General features: G+C 39.3%; 1 protein-coding gene across 1 annotated transcript; it reads left to right on the plus strand.

Moving 5' to 3' along the window:
* Positions 1-631: 631 nt before the first annotated feature.
* On the plus strand, positions 632-17,549 carry kdm5ba (lysine demethylase 5Ba). Its single transcript, XM_061042739.1, has 27 exons — positions 632-930; positions 4,643-4,720; positions 5,171-5,293; positions 5,399-5,608; positions 6,145-6,270; positions 6,462-6,555; positions 6,646-6,749; positions 6,904-7,062; positions 7,188-7,307; positions 7,970-8,128; positions 8,469-8,650; positions 8,805-8,967; positions 9,317-9,436; positions 9,964-10,158; positions 10,443-10,624; positions 10,991-11,115; positions 11,231-11,381; positions 11,836-11,956; positions 12,116-12,471; positions 13,627-13,765; positions 13,873-14,052; positions 14,144-14,302; positions 15,049-15,468; positions 15,612-15,696; positions 15,793-15,980; positions 16,092-16,355; positions 16,500-17,549. Exons 1-27 carry the CDS (start codon positions 778-780, stop codon positions 16,635-16,637), a joined length of 4,494 nt encoding a protein of 1,497 aa, XP_060898722.1. The 5' UTR covers positions 632-777; the 3' UTR covers positions 16,638-17,549.
* The last annotated feature ends 391 nt before the right edge of the window (positions 17,550-17,940 follow it).

The following is a 17,940-nucleotide window of genomic DNA, read 5'->3' on the forward strand; positions in this document are numbered from 1 at the left end:
ACTTCAGTCTCTACCAATCAACGAGCTCCTCTCTTGACCATTTAAAAAAGAAGTCCCGGTCAGCGCGCATAGATCTAGTAGGTGTGTTCGATTACAAAGCCCAACGTTCCGTCTGATACGTCTATTATTTCGGTCGGGCCGGGCGGGGCGAATGAAGAGCCGTGTCCAACTAATCCCGTCATTTCAAAGCGAATTTTGCAAATGCGCGTGTCTAGAAGGTGAGAAAATCGAACTCATCCAGTAAGGGGAGAGATCATCTGAGATAAAAACCATAGAGCCAATAATCGGGTTTATTTAACTAGTGAGTATTGTTCCAAAAAAGCCTTGACTGTTAGAGGGGAAATTGTATTGTGGGACAAAAGCACATTATTGTAAAGGCTGTTACTCAGCTACAATACACTTCTACATGCATATAACTCCTGGCAAGAGGCCTACTACGTGGACGTATCTGTGTAGTAAATAGAAAAATAATAAACACGCCATAATTACTTGTAAAACGAGCATGTAACAGTGTTTTGTCGCATAATGACGCCACAAATAGGATGTAAAATGCCCCTTTCATGAAAACATAGCTAGGGTCTACTTTTTGAAGCGGAGGCACACGGTCTCTGACTGTCCCCCCTCTCGTCTCCAACTAGATAATTCGTCTTTGAGTTCAATGAGTGAAGAGTGGACATGAACTGAACGGATAGAAGTTGAAATAGCTTACTGAGCATATTCCGCTCGAGGAAGCCCCTCAGAAACATTTCCAGCTGCAGTCATACCGAAGATGAAACGATGACTCAACCACAACTGAATGAGTTCATTCCCCCGCCGGAGTGCCCTGTTTTTGAGCCCAGCTGGGAGGAATTTGCCGACCCCTTTGCGTACATCAACAAAATAAGACCCATAGCAGAGAGAACTGGCATCTGCAAAGTCCGTCCGCCACCGGTAAGTGTTTCTTAAATCAACACCGTTGTTAAATGACAAATGAATACGGGGTTTGCTTCAGCTGCTGCTCGGTATTTAGCTTGCAAAGTTGTGTTTGTAGACAGATTTCAACATGGCGGATTGCGGCTGCTGAGTTGAATTGTCAGCTCGTAGTCAAGGCTCGGAGAGTGTTGTGTTTGCATCAACGTTAGTAAAGCTAAAGAGGAATTGTGTCAAGTTTAAGGACTACCATGTCTTTATTACAGAAACTATTTTAAAAGACCGACATTTATAGAAAATAACCCAAACGAAGAAGTTAGCCTCTACAGAAATTTAAAAAAGAAATTGTTTACGTTTGCGCAGAATTAAATGCTTCCTGGACTTTGAGGACGGAAATAGCTCACAGAGATTTAAACTAGTCATTAGACCACGACTTTAAGACATTTTGTCAACAACATATAAGATTAACTTTCCGAGCAGGATTTGACAGATTTAGTTTTTGTGAGGTAGCCAAACTAATGTAAATTATGTAATGTAAATTAGGCCTTTTTAAAAAAAATGTTATGGCTGCAGAGTTCTGACATCTTTCTGAACGCTGGCTGTCGTTACGTACGTGCTCGGTGACCGACTGTTTATGGAGACATCGGACTCGGTTTCTGTTTTATATCTGCTTTTATTATTTATTTCTGTTTTAATTAGTTAATCCGACGATACTGAGTCCAACGTTTGTTAGCTGTATAAATTAATTCGTTTAAAAAAAAAAAACTCATCCTTGTATTATGAGAAACTCTCGGGACAGTGTCACGTCTTATATAATATTGTTATTTTTATTTTTTTAATTGGAGCATTTTTAGTCCCTAACGAAACATGCCTTAAATATACAATATTTTAGGGCGAAAAGATAGGAAAAAGTTATATCTAAAATGGTTGTTTTAAAATGAATCTCACCTTTTTAATGATTCATTGTGAAGACAGAGGGCTGATAACCTTATTCAAGGGTGTGTCCAAGCATCCATACAAAGTCCATGAACCCCATTTTCTACTGAATTAAACTATTTTAATGTTTTATTCCGTAAAGTAGCTAGTCAGTGCGTCAGTGTATATATACAGTCTATGGTATAAACACATTAAGCTACCGCATGGAAATTGTTTTCAGCAGACAACGAGGCAAACCTGAAGTAGCAATGAGGAAGCTGTAAAAGTCCATTTTGCTAGGTTAAACAGGGTGAGTAGGGTGGGCTGTAATATTACCATTTGGGGTCTGGTTGGTGTTTGGTACTCCAAAAGGAAAACCTCATTTAAAGGCTAAGACTAAAAAATGTGCAACCATTGTAAGCAAAAGAAAGTCATACATCTAAAATGTTTTTATCAATGATTTAAAAAAATAAAAAAAAGTTCTGCATGCCCCTAAACAGCTACCATATCTCATTACAAGGTTGTTTATGTTTAGCATGGCCATGACAAGTTTTAAGATTTAAGACAAACCAAACGCCATATACCAAGAAGTAGCATGTGAAAGACTTCACAAGCAATTTTTGGGTCAAATTGCATCATTTGTTCTGAATTCTGTAAGCACCATTGTCTGGCGGCCTGTGATATTCACCAGCCGTTTCCGAAATTCAGACCAAAATTTTGCATTTGAGGTTCGTGTGTGGGCCAAACAATCCCCTAAAATAAAATCCTAAATCCTTCAGCAATGTTTATCTAAGCTCTTGTGGGTGTATTTCTGGTGGTAACTGTGTGTAACTGTTGTGTTTGGTATTCTTTGAACTAATAGGACAGCATTGAGCCACACAGGCCTATATCTATCAGGCGACCTTTTTGTTTTTGTTTGTTTTTCTCCTCTCTTCTTTTTTGTAAACGGAAAAGAAAAAATCATTGCACCAAAACCTGTTTTTGTTCAGTGATTTCTAGGTGCACAGCTTGTGGTCAGAGTTTCCTCAGAGGTTTTGTGCAAGTCGTACTTTGACTGTGTTAGCAGCAAATGCAAATATTTTTCAATGATATCTTAAGACTGTTTTTGGTTGACTCCTCTCTGTTAGTATTGTCATCTATAGTACTTGTTATAAGGCTAGTAGTGTTCAGACCAAACTTTCTGTTTTAATCCCACTGCTGTAGTCACACTGGTCAGACTTGTTGTGGAAGGATGTTATATTTCCATACGTTTCAGAGTAATTTGTGTGAAGACATGTGTGGTTGTTCTAGTCTGGCTTTGTGAACAGATGATACAGTGATGCTAATGCTACTATTGTTGTCCCTACTCTGACAGCATTTCCGTCATTCTAAAACAATAAAAGCACATCCAGCCTCAGCTTTAGCCTTATTTCCAGACCCCACTGAGTTCACATGATCAGTAACATATTTTGGCACATTCCCTTTTTATTGCTATCAGTTAAAGTCTGGTGGATTTCAAACAAAACTTAGACCCTGTATAAGTACATAAAACAATACACAAAATCCCTCTATGCTAAGAGTGAAAGTTGTTGAAATATGTAAAATTAATGAAATTTAAATATTTTAAAGCCTGAAGATCTGGGTTGTAGTTTTGGCCTTGGAGCAGTAATCCAGTTTGGTATAAAAACATGTTTATATACGTTTATGATTATGAATTTGTAAATAAGTAAAGGCATGTTCATGTTTCCTGAGAACATTTAATTGTGTGATGTTTGAAAAGCAAAGTTGTATCTCTCTCTCTCTCTCTCTCTTTTTGAAATGAATGTATGAATTCGTAAATTTGGAAGAAATAGCTAGAATAGCTCAACTCCACTTGTTCAGAGGTAGCTCCATCACCAGCATGACAGTTTAACCAAGTGTTTTCAGGTTCATGAATATAAGGATTACGCACACTAAAGGACACAAACAGACACGTTCTTTGTCTCTCATTTGTAAACAGGCACACTCATGATGACAAACCAGTAGGAGTGTGGTTTTGCTTTGTTAATTATGTTAAACGGAGATCTTTTTGCTGACTCTCTCACCACACTGATATAATATTCTTCAGTGTTGCAGGGAGTAGTGTAGTCTGTTGTGAATTTGTTTGTTTTAATGCACAGCCTGCACATTTGTATCAGACAGTTGGTGTGTTTGATCAAGCTGTAACTCAGCTTGTTTGGTTACTCCCAGGACAGGCAGGACTCTGATGTTTTTGTGTTTGCTAAATGTTATTTGATCAAATGTAAGGTTATTTTGTTGACAGGCGATTGCAAACAAATGTTTTAGAACTGAACTAGTTTCACATTCTCATTTAGATTTATTTTATTTTTCTTAGGAATTGACACTCATAGTGTGGTTTGACATTCGTTCCATGATGCTTATGTTTATGCTGATGTTTATTTGAGGGCTAATCTCTGACGCTAAGCCTGTTCAGAAAATAACATACAGTAGTTTAAAAAGTAGTATATAGTCGTTGCCTGTTTTTTTATCATCTAATTTTTCAGTAAAAACCTTTGGAGCTTAATAAAACAACTTGTCTCATTTTTTGGCATTAATTGTGATTTGTCAACAAAAACAAACAAACCCTAACACCAGTCACGGAAGGGAGATAGTTGTTGTTGTTTGACTAAAGTTGTGCATCTTTCACAGGGGGCCTCATCTGCACCATGTACGCTTTGTTGAAGATTAACTAATGTGCAAGAACAATATTCTGTGTAAAAGATTTGGTTTCAGTGTGAGCATCAAAGATCTGCCGTCAATTTGTTGATACAAATGTTTTTGTTTTGTTTTTTTCTCTCAGGACTGGCAGCCCCCGTTTGCCTGTGATGTTGACAGACTGAAGTTCACACCACGGATACAAAGACTTAATGAGCTAGAGGTACATTCTGTTATGTGTTTATTCCTTTTGATTTAAAACAGTGTCACTGATGTATTACTAAGAAAAAGATCCTGTCTCTTAAAGATTTAATGCTGGTATTGCCTTTTTTATATATATTGCAATGGTCTTGTCTTTTTTTTCACTTGGAAAATGAAAACATTGAATAGATTAAAAAATGTAAATCTGATTACTTTACTCAGTCATATTTATACATATATAAACACATTGCTAATAGTTTGGCCTGAGTAGTACAGTCTTTGTCATTAAAACTAACATTAGCCATGTTAGAAGATTGCAAGATCCATTCAAGTTTTTTTCTTCTAAAATGGTCTTAGAGCAGTTTATAATAGGATAGTGGTTACTGGTCCTTTTTTAGTTTTCATACTTTTTGCCATTTCAAAACTATTATATGTTGAATGTTCAAAATTAACTTTGTCCCTTTATGTTCAGGCTCAGACCAGAGTGAAGCTCAACTTTTTGGATCAAATTGCAAAATTCTGGGAGCTTCAAGGATGCACTCTGAAAATTCCTCACATGGAGAGAAAGATTTTGGACCTCTACCAGCTGAATAAGGTAAAAGATGCAAATCCTGGCAGTTTTCATATCAGGACCCAGATTTTATTTTTTAATAGTAAATCAACACATTCAAACCTAATGCATACTTCCTCTCTTTGTCAGCTGGTGAATGAAGAGGGAGGTTTCGATGCAGTGTGCAGAGAGAGGCGCTGGACAAAGATATCAGTTAAGATGGGCTTTGCTCCTGGCAAAGCCATTGGCTCACATCTGAGGGCGCACTATGAAAGGATCCTCTACCCATACAACGTGTTTCAGACTGGAGACAATCTGCCAGTACATCCTGAAGCTCACTTTAAGTCTTCAACAGGAGAGGTGCACAAACTACTTAAACTAAACTAAAAAACTAAGACTTTGGTATTTGTTTATATTTAACCACTTAAATGTTTATAATATTCTTAGATGTCCTCTTACTGTGACATTTGAGGCGGATAACATAATAATCTTGTTTTTATAACGATGGTTAGTGTTTCTGCCTCAAATTGATTAAAATGCGACCTTGCTGCCCCCACTGTCAGAAAATATATAATTAACATCTATTGGCACCGTGTTGAAATGTAAGGAGCAAATCTTTTTCTGAAATGGTCATGATGGTGGAAAGCGCTACACTCTCACTGATATCCCACATGGTGTCTTTTAAAAAAAAAAAAAATGTTTGTCATAAAGCAGACAGTTGTTTGTTTTGCATTGTCTTGCTCTATATACATTGGAGCATTGCATTGATTCTTTTACTTTTAAGTTAATGCTGTAAATAAAATGGAAAACGTTTTGGATTTTTGTTGACCTTTCTATCCCAGGTTATTCTGTGCCTTGTGTCATTTTTCATCACATTAACTTGCTTCTCTTTGCAGAGAGCCACCTTGACCAATGACACTAAAGATAGGGAGTACACCCCTCATGACCTGCCGCAGAGACAGTCTGTCCAACCTCAGGAGACCTGCAGTATCGCTCGCAGAGCAAAGCGGATGAGATCAGAAGTGAGAATTATCATTCACTCTGTTTAATGCATTCTGGGTTTGATTTGCAAATGTATTTTCTTATAGCCAGATGTGCGTATCAAAAAAATGTTGTACTCGTATGGCAGATGGTAGATAAGCTGAATCTTAATACATATTATGTAAAAATACAACTTGTGTTCCCTTTCTGACTTTCACTGTGCCTCTGACAGAGAGGATGTGTTAAAACTGAGCCTGGGGAAGTCCGTGAGAATCGTCCCAATCTCAGGAGGAGGATGGGAACATATGCTGCCAAACATGAACCAGGTAAAACAAAGCAAGCTATTCTGTTTGTGAATGTTTTGGTTAAAATGACTTGTACTTACAGAAAATCTTCACTTTGTCCTTACTTTTCAGTGAGGATGGCGATCACTGAGGTGAAAAAGGAGCCAATAGAGCAGGTGGATTGCACAGATCATGAAGAAACTGTGTTAAATAAAATAAACAAACCCACTAGTAAAGTAAGTATAATTTTTGGTACTGAAATTTTTGTCTATGTTTATTTAGTTTCAATGTGCAAACAAAGATTGTTTAGCCATGTTATATACAGCACAGTACGACACTATAACACATATCACAGAAGGACAGCGGCATTTAAATCTGTTGTCTGCTCAGGTGGACCAGTACATGTGCCTTGTGTGCGGCTGTGGGACTGCAGAGGACCGCCTGCTGCTGTGTGATGGCTGTGACGACAGCTATCACATCTTCTGTTTGATCCCCCCCCTCCATGATGTTCCCAAAGGAGACTGGAGGTGTCCCAAGTGCCTGGCTCAGGTGAGCTGCACAGTCTCTGCTTGTAGTGATCTACATCCTGGCAGAATTATAGTGGGGGAGAACAATTATAATCACACAAGTTAAAAGTATTTTAAATTATATATTTCATGTTTGATTTGTTACAGGAATGTGGCAAACCTCCTGTCGCTTTTGGCTTCGAGCAGGCGGGCAGGAGCTATAACCTCCAATCTTTTGGCGACATGGCCGATTCCTTCAAGTCTGATTATTTCAACATGCCAGTTCATGTAAGTTTACATCAGCTGTAATATGTCTGTGTGTTTCCACTTCAGTTAGTTACTACACTACCCGAGTCACTGGTTAAGGTCTGATGTGTTGACATCAGTTTAAACGGATGTTTTAAGGTCATTGGGTTGGAAATATATGGATATAAGTTTCTTTTTCTCTCGTGAAGGGATAAAAGAACAGTTATAACAGAAATAAATGCAGAGATTTGTATAAAGATACATTTGGCACATTGTATGCAGAAGTTGTTTGTTGTTGTTGTTTCTGGTGTAATAAAGGGTTGTCGTTTCAAGCCCTGACCCCTAAAGCTTTTCAATAAATTAAATGATTCTTTTTGTTTTCGTCGTGTTTTGGAAAAATATGTTGAGAAAAACAAAGCTGGACTGTGTGTGATATCAGTTTTTGACTGGTCTCTAACAAAAAATGCTTTGATAAAACACTTGCAGAGAGGGTTCTGTTTGTCTTATCAAAACTGTTCACGCCCTCTTTAGCATAAATGCTGATTCCCAGAAAAAACACACAATGTGCTTGTTGTGTTGCAGTTATGTCAAAAATACTGAAGTTTATTTGTCTCAATTTGTAACAAAACTATCTTTGGTTCCTAGATGCGTGTTAATGCAGCACATAATCACAACATGCCTTCTCCTTCTTTTGTGCATTTTAGATGGTTCCTACTGAGCTGGTGGAGAAGGAGTTCTGGCGTCTAGTCAGCACCATCGAGGAAGACGTCACTGTGGAGTACGGAGCAGACATTGCCTCCAAGGAGTTTGGGAGTGGTTTCCCTGTAAAGAACAGTCATTTTGAAGTCGCTCCTGAGGACGAGGTACTATCTGTCAGATGTTAATTTGGGTTTTGAACTTAAATTACTGAACTTGAATGTTACTTGAAACTATATAAACCCTTATCTCTCACTAACACTGTATGTAAACACAAGTAGCTACAGGATTATAAAAGTCTGTTTTGTCTTATCACATATCTAAAAACATACCCAGTCTTAATATAAAAGTATTTAGTAAAGCATAATAGGTGTGCTGGTACTTTGTAAAAGTATTTCTAGATACTGCTCAGGTGTCCTCCTGGATAACTTAAAATATGCCAGAGTGACAGGGATGTATTTTAGTGAAAAGTTTGGTGGAGTTTTGAGACCTGTCTCTGACCTGCAGCATTACCTGAGCAGCGGCTGGAACCTGAACAACATGCCGGTGCTCGATTCTTCAGTGCTGACTCACATTACAGCTGACATCTGTGGGATGAAGTTACCCTGGCTCTATGTGGGCATGTGCTTTTCCTCCTTCTGCTGGCATATCGAGGACCACTGGAGCTACTCCATTAACTACCTTCACTGGTAGAGTGTACTCTCCAAATGCTATTGTGTATCTGTCTATAATAGGACATTTAAATGTACACCTTTACACACTAGAATCAATCTGGTATATTCACAAGAAATGCAGTGAAGTATTATGTTTTTTTTTTACTGAGAGTTTTGACCTCATGTGCAGGGGGGAGCCAAAGACGTGGTACGGTGTTCCTGGTTATGCTGCAGAGCACCTTGAGTCTGTCATGAAGAATCTGGCACCTGAGCTGTTTGAGTCCCAGCCAGACCTCCTTCACCAGCTGGTCACCATCATGAACCCCAACACACTGATGAACAATGGCGTCCCGGTAAGCTGCTGCTGCACTCATTCATAAATCATCACATTAAAATGTCTAAAACAAAGCAGGAACTTTATCCACTTAGTGAATATGAAGTGCAATACGAAGATGTGGAGCATCCACTTACTGCAGAGAGCACACCAGTAAATTTAAATGGAATTCAATGCTCAGCTGGCCTAAACAAACTAGATTTCTATTTAAAATGTTGCATTTTTAAAAATGAAAATAAATATAAATCCAGACTACAGATGACTTTCTTGTAAGGGGGATACTAACTAGCAAACAGTTATGGTAAAACTGAGGCATTTTAATACACGCAACTTGTAACTTTTCTGTCGTATTTCTGATTTATAACTAGATCTATCGGACCAACCAGTGTGCAGGCGAGTTTGTCATCACTTTCCCTAGAGCTTACCACAGTGGATTTAACCAGGGTTTCAACTTTGCTGAAGCAGTCAACTTTTGCACCATGGACTGGGTAAGAACATCTGTTTGCATCTGTTTTCCTTCACATGTTTTTTTTACTCAGAATGTTGTGCTTTCACACCAGCCCCTAAAATAATTTTTGTATAATCAGAAAAAAAAGAGTGAAATATTGTATGATTGCTTTTAATAAGCTTATTTGTAAAGCACTTTTTATGTACTTATGCTGCCCAGAGAGATTTACAACAGGAATATCAACAGTCTGACATACAGCTAGTCTGCCTCGTAAGTTCATACCAAGCGACAACCTCTGGTTCATAACTCACCCATTTAAATTTGATAATGGATACAGCTTATGCATAATTAGGGATTTGACTGAAATGACTGCAAGCAGCCGCCTTGTAGCGTTTTGTCAGGCGACTTGAACACGCCTCAGCTCCATCTCTTTGCCTGTTAGGTTGAAAGTTCCCTCCAGAAACCAATGGCTGACTTCATTCAGGCTTTGTCCATGTTTATTGACAGTCTATGGTTCCTTCTGGCCAATCTCTTCTTAAAAATGTATCTCCAAATATTTTCCGACAGATGCCCATTGGCCGAAACTGTATAAGCCATTATCGCCAGCTGAGCAGGTACTGTGTCTTCTCCCATGATGAGATGGTTTGTAACATGGCCTACAAAGCTGACACGATGGACGTGGAATTGGCGTCTGCAGTGCAGAAGGAGATGACAGTCATGGTCCAAGAGGAGGAAGAACTCAGAGAGAAGATTAAGAAGATGGTAAGATGGTCTTATCTAAATGTTCCATTGTGTCGTTTTGTAAAAGATTAGTGGATAAAGCTCAGAAACAGCAGGGTAAATGTTTAATTTTATTGGCACTCAAGAGTTATTTGCCACAAAATATGCCGCTGGCTGAAAATCCGGTCACATGCTGCTCTATCAGTGCACCTTTAATCATGATAGATGCTTTAGAGTAGTAGACTATTTATGTCTGGTGCACATCTGTCTCATTAAGGTCCTCTGTGGCACCCGAGCTTCTAATAACTGTGAATGTTTATCCCAAGGGTGTGGTGCAATCTCGACAAGTTGATTATGAAGTGCTCCCAGACGAGGAGCGGCAGTGCTGCAAGTGTCGGACCACCTGCTACCTGTCTGGCATCACCTGTGCCTGCAGTCCTGGCAAGACAGTTTGTCTGTACCACACCCAGAACCTCTGTTCCTGTCCTTATAACAACCTTACACTCCAGTGAGTCTTCAGTAACCACAACAACTAAACACAATCCTGTTATTATGAATCACGCAACTGTGGATAATGTTCCTTTTTTGGTTGTGCAATGCTACCTACAGTATATCATGTTTTTTTCCCAAAAGTAATTAAAATGAAAAATGTTCTTTTTTTTTTTTTTTTTTTTTTTTTTTTTTGAATAGCTAGAATCAAACATGCAGAATTGTCATTCTTCTTAAGTTTGGAAATTGCTCTAGGCCTTCCTTCCCATCCAGAGCATATTGAAATGGAAATGTTATTTTTAATTACCGGTTTATGACATTCGGAAGGAATAAAAATAATTTTCTCTGAGCCTTGTCAAATTCCTTGTTGTGTCTGTTCCTGCAGTTATAAGTTTACACTGGATGAGCTGTATCCCATGAGGGCAGCGGTGAAGCTGCGCGCAGAGTCCTATAAAGACTGGGTCTTTAATGTGAAGGAAATCCTGGAGAACAAAGGAAGCAAGAAAAGAGGTCAGAATATTAAAAGGGAAAATTCTGTACTGCAAAACTGAGAGATTCCAAAAAATCCCTTTACCTATGCTGTTTTATAATCTAATATCTAATCATTTGTACTGTAATTTGTCAGGTTTGGATGAGCTGCACAGTCTGGTGGAGCAGGGAGAAACAAAGGCCTTTCCACAGACCAGCCTCCTGGATCAGCTACGTGTAGTCACCTCTGAGGCTGATAAAGTTGCTGTGATGGCACAACAGCTTCTCAACGGAAAGAGGCAGACAAGGTACAGTACTACAAAAAGAGATTTCAAGTTCATCTCTTAGTGTGATAATATTGTGCCACATAACTTCTTAATTTTATTATGAATAAAAAACACACCGTAGCACAGTCAATATCCTATCCATTTAAATAAGTACATGTTTAGATGCGCAGATGGCCTAACAGTAAGGTTGCACCCCATGTATGGAAGCTATTGTTTTTCAATCAGATGACCCGGGTTCAAGTCCGACCTGTGGCTCCTTTCCTGCATGTCATTACCCACTCTCTCTCTCCCTGTTTTCCTGTTATATCCACTGTCCAATCAAATAAAGGCAAAAAGTCCCAAAATAAATAATTAAAAATACATCAATAATTACATGTCTGCTTATATTCAACATTATATAATTGTATAATGATGGATCAGTCAAGTTGTCTTTGCTTTTTTTAGATAATTTTAGGAGTTTTTGTGTTTATTTTAGGTATCGTTCTGGTGGAGGAAAATCTCAAAACCAGAATGAGTTGACTGTGGAGGAGCTGAGGTCGTTTGTACGACAGTTTGACAGCCTGCCGTGTAACATCAGACAGGCTCCTTTACTAAAGGTTAGTTTTGATAAGATGCACCATCTTTGATTGTTCTACTTTTCTATATTCCTTAATCTTTAAATTCAAGTAATATAATTAATAATTGTTATTCATTTGAGTGAACCTGACTTTGTTTTTGAATTAAATCCATAAATTCTGGTTTGATTTGATCTCCAGGACCTTTTGACCCGTGTCGATGACTTCAAGCAGCGCAGCGAACGTCTCCTCTCTGACGAGTCTCCCAGCCCACAGGAGCTGCAGGAGCTGCTGGACGTGAGTCTTGGTCTGGACGTGGAGCTGCCCCAGCTGCCACTGCTTAGAGAGAGACTGGAGCAGGCTCGCTGGCTGGAGGCTGTGCAGCAGGCCAACAGCCGTCCAGAGAGCCTCTGTCTGGACACCATGAGGAGGCTGATAGACCAGGGCGTAGGCCTGGTCCCACATAGCTCTGTGGAAAGAGCCATGGCTCGCCTGCAGGAGCTGCTGACTGTATCAGAGCAGTGGGAGGAGCGGGTACTTGGCCTCATGGAATCCAGGTGAGGACGCAGACCACTGGTTTACCGATTCAAAATGTTTTTCACTACTTTGATGTCTTCATGTAACAACCTGACTAAGATGGAGAAAAAGAGTAGACAATCCCTCTGGGTTCCTGCGGATCCTTATAGTCTTTAATTAGGTTTTTGAAATGTAAGGTCTTAAATGTCTTATTTTTTAACCTATGAGAGGTCTGAGACATTTCTGAATACATTATCAAATCTTCACTGTCTATATTACATTAATGGATTTTTCAATATCCCTTAATTACAGCCAGCTACATTCTATTGTGTTTTCTAATGAAATAGTTACAAGTTGCGACTCGCTGCTCTTTAGAAGCACTTGCCTCTGCTCCAAACCAGTATGTGTGTGAGAATAAATATCTGTTTGACTGTGTCAACCGTCACCTGCAGGCTGTGTGAGTGTGGAGAGGCGGGCGTGCTCACCTGAAAGAAGCCTTCAGTGTTTGATAGATATGAGCAAAATAGTTAAAGACTAGAAGAAGTAGTCTCCTAGTAGACTTGAAGTGATTATTCAGCACCCTGATGCGTTTGGTAGGCCTATCAATAAATCGACGTTCTCACTTTAACAGATCAGCATTTTAGTCTGTGATACACATCCCCAACGTACTGTGAGGTAATCACCTTATTGTTGTGAAATCTGCAAACACATATTTCATGTTTGTTATTTAAAGAAAGTGAGTTCACTTTAATGCTCTCCAGTCTTAAACTGGGTTGTTTTATGTTAAAGACAAATCTCATTAAAGGATTGATTGAGTTTACTGCTTTAACATTAAACTACCAAGTTTTAGATAGTAAATATTGATGTGATTTCCTTTTTCATAATTGGTGAATACTTCTGCAACAATTTGTGATGAATATTCAGACTGCAAGTATAGAAGTGTAGTGAAATATCTATAGACCCGGCTGGCAGCGCTAGTTTTTAACATCTCCTATTAGGTCATAATCATGCAACAGTGCTTTTTTGTTAAGTAAATAAACCCTGTGGATTGCTCTATTGGTTGAAAAACTTCTTTATTAAAGTCAGCGAGTAGCAAGTGGCGGTGGGCAGCGTTAGTAGAAGACAGACCTTCATTTTTAATCATTTTATTGAGAACAAAAATGGCTTACATTTTCTTGGTTTGGGTCCCTTCACAGGCCACATCACAGCATAGAGACACTAGAAGCTGCTCTACTGGAAGTAGAAAATATCCCTGCCTATCTGCCCAACTGCCTGCAGCTGAAGGACGTCGTCACCAAGGCCAGGGAGTGGCTGCATGAAGCCGAAGCACTCCAGGTGAAAAATTATTCAACTTAGACCACACTGAATGTTTTCAGCCCTTAACACAGCCGCCTTCCACCACCTCAAACCAAGTGCTAAGTGTTATGTGTGTATGCTTGCAGCTCGGGGGGCGTATTCCTGTGCTGGACAGCCTCTCTGAGCTGGTTCTCGGAGCAGAAAGTATCCCAGTGAGACTCGACCCACTGAATAGACTGGAGGCACTCGTGAGTGATATCCAGACTTGGAAGGAGACCGCGGCAAAGACATTCCTACTGAAAAACTCTCCTTTCTCTCTCCTTGAGGTAAACAAATATTAGTAAGGTTGCTCATTTCAAAGCTGTGTTCCAAATATTTTAGGACAAATAACTACAAATGTTTTCTTTGGATTTACAGGTGCTGTGTCCGAGATGTGACGTAGGAGCTGGGTATCAGAAGTCAAGATCTAAGAAATCAAAAGAAGCTGCACAAATCTGTAAAAAATCTTCAACAAAGCTTGATTCTCTGATTGATGTGGAGAGAGCTCTCTCTGAGAGCAAGGACTCTGCCTCTGCAGTGAGTGTTGCAGAACAATTTCACTTTTTACTACACAAACAAGGATAATTGTGCTGCAGTATTCAGGGCAGTAAAATTGTCATTATTGTCATTTTCATAACTGAAACTACCGGTACATGTTCACCTTTTTTCAACGGATAAAGCTTCTTTTTTTTTTTTTTTGCACTCAGCCAGACTATCCTTAAATCTAGCTCTGAGTCAACGTTTAACATTTTATGCTTTAAATTCTGCCAAACGACAACTTTTAACTTCAATAAGTGTAGGCCACCTTGAGCCTGCTCTTTGAAATGCACTTTGCAGTGTATTAAGATCATAACACGTAATGCAGAGACTCAACATGTAAAAAAAAATATCCCTAAAGAATATAAATTCCCTCATTACATGACACCTTCACTACATGGCAGGTTTCTCCCACAGTGTTTATGGATACAACATTCCAGGTTATCTTTGGAACTCCTGTTTCTTTGTACTGTCACACAACCAACGGCAAATGTGATTCTAACCATCATTAAAGGAGAAAACACAATTTAATCAACATTGACTTGTAAACATCTGACAGAAATATTTTAGAAATGCAAAGTCTAATTTTAAAATGAATAATGAAAAGATTGATGTTGTTTTTACTGCGCTGTGCTGCTTCTGAGCAGCATGTTGTGTATTCACAAGAAGCTGAGGGCTTTCAGTATGTTCTGTCTGAGAGACGGATGTATTCTCACTTTAAATCATTTTATTTTTCTCCTTCACAGATGGCCACTCTCGCTGAGGTCCACCAGAGGGAGATGGAAATCTTGATGGCTCTTCGGGTTTCAAATGAGTCCAAGCTTCTTTCTGCTGAGAACTGTTGTGCACATAGTGTTTGTGTTTGCCAAAAGGCCCCTTTGGGTGCCATGGTCCAGTGTGAGCTCTGTCGAGAAGTTTTCCACAGCAGCTGCATTACGACAACCACAGAGCTTGAATACAGCCAAGCCTGGCTCTGCCCACTTTGCCAGCGGTCGAGGAAACCTCCTCTAGACAAGGTTCTTCCCCTGTTGGCTTCGCTACAAAGGATTCGGGTTCGACTGCCAGAAGGAGATGCGCTGCGGTTCCTCATCGAGAGGACAGTGCAATGGCAGCACAGAGTTCAGCAGGCCTGCTCAGAGGGAGTGCTGGAGAAAGTGTCAAAGACGGTTAGTGGAAAACATGATGAATAAAATGACCTAGAGAAGGACTCTAAAATTGTCTGATAGCTTTGTTTGTGACGGTATTTAAACGCTGTTTTAGAAATGCTGATCTTTAAAAGAATGCTGAAGCTGACTATTCTTTATTTCAGGGGAAAATCCGGTCGTCTTCTCATCTGCCTCAGGAAAGAAATGGTTCCATTTTTTACACGGAGCAGCAGTGTGTTCCTCTCCAGGGTCTGTTTGAAACCTTAAAACAATTCATATTTATGAATACCTTTATTTTTTATTTATCCTCTGAACTTTTTTTTTTGTCTACCATATTTGTCACAGGCCTCGGTCCTGAGCTGGAGGAGCTGATTGTGGAGGGTTTCCTCCTGCAGGTCACTTTGCCTGAAACCGAGCAGCTGTACAGATACCTGCTGTACAAACTGGCCCCCCTGCCGTCAAACAGCCCCCCCTGTGAGAACGACACAGATGAAGAGCAACAGTCCAATAAAGGGAGCCCCAACCACAAAAAGGTTTCAACAAATCATGTCTTATTTTCTTTCTTGAGGATCATATGCTCAATAACACTTGATATATTGAATCACTGCTCTTCGGTATATTAACTGTTTTTTGTTCTGACACAGAATGGAGTCTCAAGTCTTAAAAAGGAGTTGGTGAACGGACAAAGCAAAAGAACCAAGCGGCGAAAGGACAGCTCAGACTCTCAGCACAGCGAGAAGGCCAAGAAGAGCCGCAAGAAGAAGTCAAAGAAAAGCAAAGAGAGGAGTGAAGAAACCAAGAGGACTTGTTCTCCCACACACACAGTGTCAGACCACACTCCTTCAGACTCAGAGGAGGACTTCTCACTGTGTGCTGCACCATGGTGCAGAGAGCCAGAGGGTGACGAGGTGTGTTTTTTTATCACTACACTATAATCAGGGTTATAATGATTAATTGATGTCTATGTTTAGATTTACAATGTACAGATTATGATGCTGTGAGAGAAATGAAAAAGATTTTTTAGAAAAGTGTCTCCTCTTACTTCCTTTTAGGTAAACTGGGTCCAATGCGACGGCAGCTGCAATCAGTGGTTCCACCAGGTCTGTGTAGGACTATCTGCTGAGCGAGCAGAGAAGGAGGACTATATCTGTATAAGCTGCACACAGCCGGACTATGACCGAGGAGAATGAAGACCAAAAAAGGGACTTTGAAGGACCAGCAGTTTTTGCTGCAGGCCACAGCACTTAAGCCCACACCTGAACTCTGTGGCTCCTCCCCTTTACCTTCTGGCTTGCCCCTAGTGAACATGGTGCTATTTACTGTTATTTCCAGTCTTACAGAAGACTTCTGTCACTGTTTTTCCTAATGGCTGGTTTTCTCAGCCAATCAACTAATCCTGAAACTTTCCAAGACTTGCTGCAGGTGTAAAATATGGCAAACTGTTTAAAGAACAGTGCAGGGATTTTTCAACCAAAAAAAAAAAAAAGTCAATTTGACATCACATTTTAGAACTGCTTTTTTTACATGCATCTGAACAATGTGAAACTTATCTTTCTCTTGTAGAGTAAAATGTATTTATCGAAGCAATAACTGAACTGATTAATTGAGGTTCAGTTTTCACCTGAGCTATATTTGTGTTTAGAAATTCTTTGATAGAAGCAAAAAACTCAGAATTAACTTTATGAATCCTTTGGCATTACACAGTTCAATTAAATATTTGTGAACAGAAATAACTTAATATCGAGAAAGCAACAACTGAACTCTGAATTTAGCTTGACATAACTCATCCTTTAACAAATCACTGACTTTGAAATCAATCATCTGCACTTTCTGCAAATGGTCCTGAAACCGTTGTTACTGGCATTGGGTGTGGATAGGTTTTGTTCACAAACTAAGTTTGAACTGTCTGACATCAAAGGAATGTACATTTTGAGTGGATTTTCCCTTTATGGTTTAGGATGAGAATATCGTGTTGGACTTAGATTTAACACATGCCGTGTGAATTTTGCCTCTGGTATATATGACTTTTTCTGCTCCTTTGGGTAAATAATATAATTCATATGTTGCGGTTTGCATTATAAAATAAAAAAAGTCTCTTCCCATATGTGTTTGAGATTTGTTTTTGAATTACTTTTCAAATAATTTAACATTTCATCCCCAACATAGAGGGCTGCACGGTTGAAGCTGTCACCGTGGACCGTCACTAACCATGAGCATTTTTTCTTTAATTCTTTTGCTAAAAATCGAAGCATCTCGGACCTGAAGTTTACTCAATAGTTTTCTTCTAACTGTCTGATAATATATATAAAAAACAGTCTAGCAAGTTGACAGCTCCAAAGATACCGGAGTTTACTGAAGATATGGCAGCAGTGTACGTCCCTGAATGTAACTGCCTCACATTGTTACTTCGTACAACCCTTCATTATTTAAGTGTTGGCTCATTCTATAATGGTGTTTAGAAACAAATATTACAAAGCTAGGTTAGAGTTGCTG

Source organism: Labrus mixtus, chromosome 7, assembly GCF_963584025.1.
Source record: "Labrus mixtus chromosome 7, fLabMix1.1, whole genome shotgun sequence".
In the NCBI taxonomy this organism is placed as follows: domain Eukaryota; kingdom Metazoa; phylum Chordata; class Actinopteri; order Labriformes; family Labridae; genus Labrus; species Labrus mixtus.